This window comes from Neoarius graeffei, chromosome 8 (assembly GCF_027579695.1).
Source record: "Neoarius graeffei isolate fNeoGra1 chromosome 8, fNeoGra1.pri, whole genome shotgun sequence".
Taxonomy (NCBI): Eukaryota; Metazoa; Chordata; class Actinopteri; order Siluriformes; family Ariidae; genus Neoarius; species Neoarius graeffei.
Genome location: NC_083576.1, coordinates 63,220,603 through 63,227,043, shown reverse-complemented (window position 1 = coordinate 63,227,043; position 6,441 = coordinate 63,220,603). Strand labels below are relative to the sequence as shown.

At 39.7% G+C, this 6,441-nt stretch overlaps 1 protein-coding gene across 2 annotated transcripts in view; it reads right to left on the bottom strand.

Annotated features, from left to right (window-relative positions):
- Positions 1-2,188: 2,188 nt before the first annotated feature.
- Positions 2,189-6,441, bottom strand: part of pcdh11 (protocadherin 11) — a 372,376-nt gene continuing 368,123 nt past the window's right edge. For both annotated transcript variants that reach the window (XM_060927976.1, XM_060927977.1), the window contains exon 5: positions 2,189-2,629. In XM_060927976.1, the coding sequence (XP_060783959.1) occupies positions 2,229-2,629 (401 nt within the window). In that variant the 3' untranslated portion in view covers positions 2,189-2,228. The remainder of the gene's footprint in view (positions 2,630-6,441) is intronic.

The window sequence follows — 6,441 nt, the reverse complement described above, 5'->3', positions numbered from 1 at the left end:
ATATATATATATATACACATACACACAGATATTTATTAAATATACCTCAATGAAGTTTTCATTATTATGAGCTCATTTTCTTCAGATAGTGGAGAATTGATGTTTCATGACATTGGAGGAGAATTTAGTTTTCTGTTTAAAATATTGCAGATGTATGCAATTTGAAAGCAATAGGCAAATTTGAATGTATTTTTCCCAGACTGAACTGGGAAGTAGAACAGTTCAAAACCCCCAAATAATATCTGTTAATTTGCATATTCTAATTACTAGCTCATAATTACTAACAAACTAATGACTGGTGATAAAATGTGTGAATTTGTAGAATTTCTAGACTGCCATAAATTAGTGCGAATAGCATTTTTAATCTTGGCTCTCCCAGTTTACTGATCTATCTGTTCCATGCATAGTGCTAGTGTTCCTCCAACTAGCATTAAAATCTCTGTTCAAATGATACTTTCTTAGTAAGCAGAAAAAAATGTCTTCTACTGTACAGCCAGTCCATGACAATGTCCCCTGATGCAGTACCGCTCTATAGTTCTTCTCATTGATTAACAGCATTAAAGGGATTATTTATTTATTTATTTATTTATTTATTTTTGCTGTAGTCCAGGGAGTTGCTGCCAATGCAACTGTGCATTCTCTCAGATCAATGAGCAATACAGCAGACCCAGGCTCATCATACCACTCTCCTGGCATACATTCCTCCACTGCTATTCCACTTAATTTATAAGAAAGTAATTTTTTGGATCACTAACTCAGATGCTTTGGTTTCATCAGTAAGTACTAAGCAGAATTGCTGAATTAAAGAAAGTATGCTTGCTGGAGCTGGTTCTTTGGGGTTTGCCTAATTCCAAATTAATAAAAGAGTGTATGGGGCTTTCTTTTATTCAAAGAAGCAAAGAAAAAAAAGTAGAAATGCCAAATTAACTGTACTGTGATGTTCATAATTACAGTTTCAGTCCTTGTTTGGTTATTGCTTGGTGGCCTTATGATTGACACTATCCGCTATAATTCTTTAGGTCTGCATGGTGAACACAGCTTAATTTTACCACTTACAGCTCAGAACTGACTATGGAAAACTGCAGTGTGGATGTGAGAAACAAGAGCTTCTAATTTTATTTACCAGTCAAAAAGCATACAGGTCACAAAAAAAGTTTAAGTCTTTGATTGAAGTAAAAATGAAAGAACCATCCACATCACAAACTTATGGACCTAGTGTTATGGGTGTGATTTTTTTTCTTTTCTTTTTTTTTGAATTTAAAATAGTAGCGTGCTACAAAGGTAACACACACAGACACGCACACAAAGAAAAAGCCAATTATACTATTACCGAGCAGTCTTCCACAGCTCTGGCTGCTATGGTGATTACAGATCAAAGTAATTATACTATCAGGAGATTCTCATAATTGGTTCCATAGCACTTGTTATGGTGTATAAATTCTATATTTCAAGAGCAAAACTTGATGTAGGAGAGAAGGAAAACAAAGGACGTCTCTTTAGCACATCTGTCTGTGCCTTTCCAGCCTTGGTTAATAAGAAAATGAGTACGTTCCTAATAATGGGAGAAAAAAGGGTGTCAGATGCATGGAAACTACAGACATCAGAAGAAACCTCACTTAAATAGGAGCTGATTTCATGAGAAAAAAAAATTCTACATGTTATTTGAGACCAAGAGAAATGTTTGCATTTTAGGTGTAATAGCATGTCTGGTGTCTGGACAGAGTCTCTGCAGCATTTAGATGAAGAGAAAAAAGGGTAGAAACAATTCACACTATATACTCACTGAAGCGAACATTGCAATCACTCAGACACACAGCACTTCACTAACATCATTCAACAGCATATATTTGTATTTCATAATTACATCATATTTAAAAGGCTCAGAAAACATTGACATCATCTCTGAAGCGTGATTCGTTAGCCACTACCTAACAAAGTGACACAACTTTTTTTTTTTTTAACTCTGTTTTTCATTTGAGATGCTACTTTGGTTTAGGTCTACTGATTATGTAGTCTGTTATGTAGAGTCTGGTGTTTTGAGAGCATTATGACTGTCTGCTCACTTAGTTGATTTCTATTATGACAAAGACAAAAAAGAAATCCTTTTATAAACAAATACAGAATGATGATTAACTTTAAGATTTTCTTTTCTCAGTTATCAACTTAGTTAAGATTTTCTCTCTCTTTTTTGTGTCACTGTAACTAACTGGAAATACTTGCTTCTTGCTTTACAGCTGATGCTCACGTAAGAATGAGGAGGAGGCGACAGTACCCGAGTTCTGAGGGCTCGATGTGGCAGAGAAACTGGCCAGAGGGATGACCTTCACAGCATCCTCTTTCTTGCTACAGTGTCTGTCCAGTGTGCTGTAGAACTGGGGCCGATTGCTCCCTTTGTCCAGATCATCTTTGGGCACAGATCTGCCAAGGGTGTGACGCCCGTCTGGTACGGCGCTGCTGCGTGCCCAGCTCTGCTGAAGGCTGAATGAAGGCAACGTGGCAGCAGCAGTCGTCTGGAACTGGGTCACTGCCGGGGGCATCCAACAGCTGTCAGAATGGCCGAGGATCAGACATTCCTGGGTGCAGGTCTCCGAGGCCTCAGCCATGGCCTTCTGCAGGTTCACTTCAATAGCTGTTGAAGAAAAGGGGAAGGATGAAAACTCTCAGGGGTTCTTGATATTAGAGGAGGGAAACATGAACTTAAAAGAAAGTATTTTAGCTGTAGCTAACTGAAGTGCATCAGTTATAAATGTTTAATTCATCCCATAACAAGCACAAGACAATTAGTATGTTTAATTTGCACCATATTCCCATGGTCCTCAATGTTTACCTGCAATATGCACTGAATTCCCTGTAGCTTAATTAAAGTGCTAAAACGTCTCATTTGTGTGTGAGAGTGGCTCTGCTGCATTGAAGAATTAAAGAGCAGCTCATACAAACCATTTTTTAAAAAATAACTGTCATTATGGCACACTTCACATCTTCAGATCTTTTCTACATTTGATGAATTTGGTCAAGGTAAATCAGACAGAGAGCTCTGGAAATACACCTGCAGTCTTGAGTTTGCCTACTTGTTAGCATATTTGACGACAGGTTCAGCTTTGAGGAACTGTATTTGATTTCAACAAAGAAAGAGAATTGGAAGGTTCTCCAACATCCTACCTCATTAAGCTTACTCTGACATTGTACATCTGATGGATCTAGGAACATGCCTTAGTCTCAACACTGAAGCCTGTCAGCTCAGATAATTAGAATGTAAAACAGTATTTCCAGAGCCTGCAGGCTTATGTTTCTTTACCTACTAAGAAAATGAAACGCATATAAGTCTTGTTAGGCCTTCACTTTGAGCTGTCATGTTGAAATAATTGATTGTATTTGCATGACTAAGCATGCTATCAATAATTGAACAGGACTCTCTCTGATTTCCCTGTTTTGTATGCTCTGGTGAGTTTTATTTGCTAACCACCAGCCAGATTACTTAAAGATTTAATCATGTTTATGACCATCCAGGAAGGAAGAAAATGACATTATGATACACTAAATCCAAAGGCATTCAGGTTTATTGTCAGTCAGAGCAATCCTCATATGATGTATTTAAAAATATATATATATGTATTTCTCTTGACAGCGGCTTCAGAATGTACAGATGGGAACGAGCGAAAGTGAGAGAAACGCACATACAGAGAGGTGAGAAGAAGAAAAAGAGAGAGAGAGATACAGACATGTGGCTGGATCCCTCTGGTCCTGCACTGTTCCAGTCTGCCTCAGAGAATCGGTGCATAAATCAGCCGAGCGGTAAATGTGTCACCTTTCAGAGGGTCACTAACTTCATTAAGGAAAAATGATGCTGCTCACTCACTCTCTGTGCAAGCAGAATAAACGGGGGGCCAGAGCGCTTGCACAGCCTTCGTTGTAAATCACCTCCAAGCTGCTGTGGAAATTGGAGGTGTCTTTCCAAGCCATTGTTCTTCACAGGAGCAAACACTTCACGCCACAATGGACACATTCGTCCATGCTGGCAAACAAACACACTCGCGGAGTGCTCACCTGTGCTCCTAACTTCGCCTTTTGTGCAGAGACAGCAGAGATCAGCCCAAAGTGCACAAGCTCATGTGTAATTACATAATCTCTGAAAGGTGATTTTGGTGCCTCGGTGCTTTCTACAGAGACGCAGCGTAAGCTGTCAGTGATGGTGTGTCAACAGCCAGACGCATGCTTTTATATATATATCCATCCATTATCTGCAGCCGCTTATCCTGTTCTACAGGCTGACTATGGGCGAGAGGCGGGGTACACCCTGGACAAGTCGCCAGGTCATCGCAGGGCTGACACATAGAGACAAACAGCCATTCACACCTACAGTCAATTTGAGCCACCAATTAGCCTAATTTGCATGTCTTTGGACTGTGGGGGAAACCGGGGCACCCAGTGCCATATATATATATATATATATATATATATATATATATATATATATATATATACAGTGGCATGCAAAAGTTTGGGCACCCTTACTGAAAATGCCTGTTACTGTGAATAGCTATGGTAAGTGAGCAGAAGATGAACTGATTACCAAAAGGCATAAAGGTAAAGACGACACATTTCTTTTCATCATTTTCTGCAAGATTTGTGTATTATTTTTGTTTTGTACAATTGGAGAGCGAAAAAAGAAAAGGAACACCATGCAAAAGTTTGGGCACCCCAATACATTTGAGTTCTCAGGTAACTTTTACCAAGGTTCCAGACCTTAATTAGCTTATTGAGCTGTGGCTTGTTCAAATTCTTTGTTAGGAAAGGTCAGATGATGCAGATTTCAAAGCTGTATAAATTCTCTGACTCCTCAAACTTGTCCCTAAAATCAACAGCCATGGGCTCCTCTAAGCAACTCCCTCGCATTCTGAATAATAAAATAATTGATGCTCACAAAGCAGGAGAAGGCTACAAGAACGTAGCAAAGTGTTTTCAGGTCGCTGTTTCCTCAGATTGTAATGTTATTAAGAAATGGCAGTTAACAGAAACAGTGGAGATCAAGGTGAGGTCTGGAAGATGAAGAAAACTTTCTGAAAGAACTGCTCGTTGGATTGCTAGAAAGGCAAATAAAAACCCCTGTTTGACTGCAAAAGACCTTCAGAAAGATTTAGCAGACCCTGGAGTCGTGGTACACTGTTCTACTATACAGCGACACCTGAACAAATATGACCTTCATGGGAGAGTCATCAGAAGAAAACCTTTCCTGCGTCCTAGCCACAAAATTCAGCATCTGAAGTTTGCAAATGAGCATCTAAATAAGCCTGATGCATTTTGGAAACAAGTCCTGTGAACTAGTGAAATCAAAATAGAACTTTTTGGCCACAATGTGCAAAGGTATGTTTGGAGAAAAAAGGGTGCCAAATTCCAGGAAAAGAACACCTCTCCAACTCTGAAGCGTGGGTGTGGATAAATCATGCTTTGGGGTTGTGTTGCAGCCAGTGGCACAGGGCACATTTCATTGGTTGAGGGAAGCATGGATTCGAATAAATACCAGCAAATTCTGGAAGCAAACATCACACCATCTGTATAAAAGTTGAAGTTAAAAAGAGGATGAGTCCTACAATAAGACAATGATCCAAAACACACCTCAAAATCTACAATGGAATACCTCAAGAGGCACAAGCTGAAGGTTTTGCCATGGCCCTCACAGTCCCCTGACCTAAACATCATTGAAAATCTGTGGATAGATCTCAAAAGAGCAGTGCGTGCAAGACAGACCAAGAAACTTGTAGAACTGGAAGCCTTTTGCAAGGATGAATGTGTGAAAATCCCCCAGTTAAGAACTGAAAGATTATTAACTGCCTACAAAAAGTGTTTACAAGCTGTGATACTTGCCAAAGGGGGTGTTACTAGGTACTAACCATGCAGGGTGCCCAAACTTTTGCTTTGGGCCCTTTTCCTTTTTTGTCATTTTGAAAATGTAAAAGATGAAAATAAAAAATTGTTTTTGCTTAAAACATAAAGGAAATGAGTCATCTTTAACTTTATGCCTTTTGGAGATCATTTCATCTTCAACTTGCGTGACTGTTCACAGTAACAGCAATTTTGACCAGGGGTGCCCAAACTTTTGCATACCACTGTGTGTGTGTGTATATATATATATATATATACATATAAGAAGAAGAAACCTTTATTCGTCACATGCACACTTCAAGGACAGTGAAATTCATTCACCCATCTGAAGCAGTGAACACGCACACACTCAGAGCAGTGGGCAGCCACAGGTCAAGTACCTTGCTCAAGGGCACCTCAGCCCAAGGCTGCCCCACGTCAACCTAACTGCATGTCTTTGGATTGTGGGGGAAACTGGAGCACCCAGAGGAAACCTATGCAGACATGGGGAAAACATACAAACTCCACACAGAAAGGCCCTCGCCGGCCACTGGGTTTGAACCCGGAACCTTCTTGCTGTGA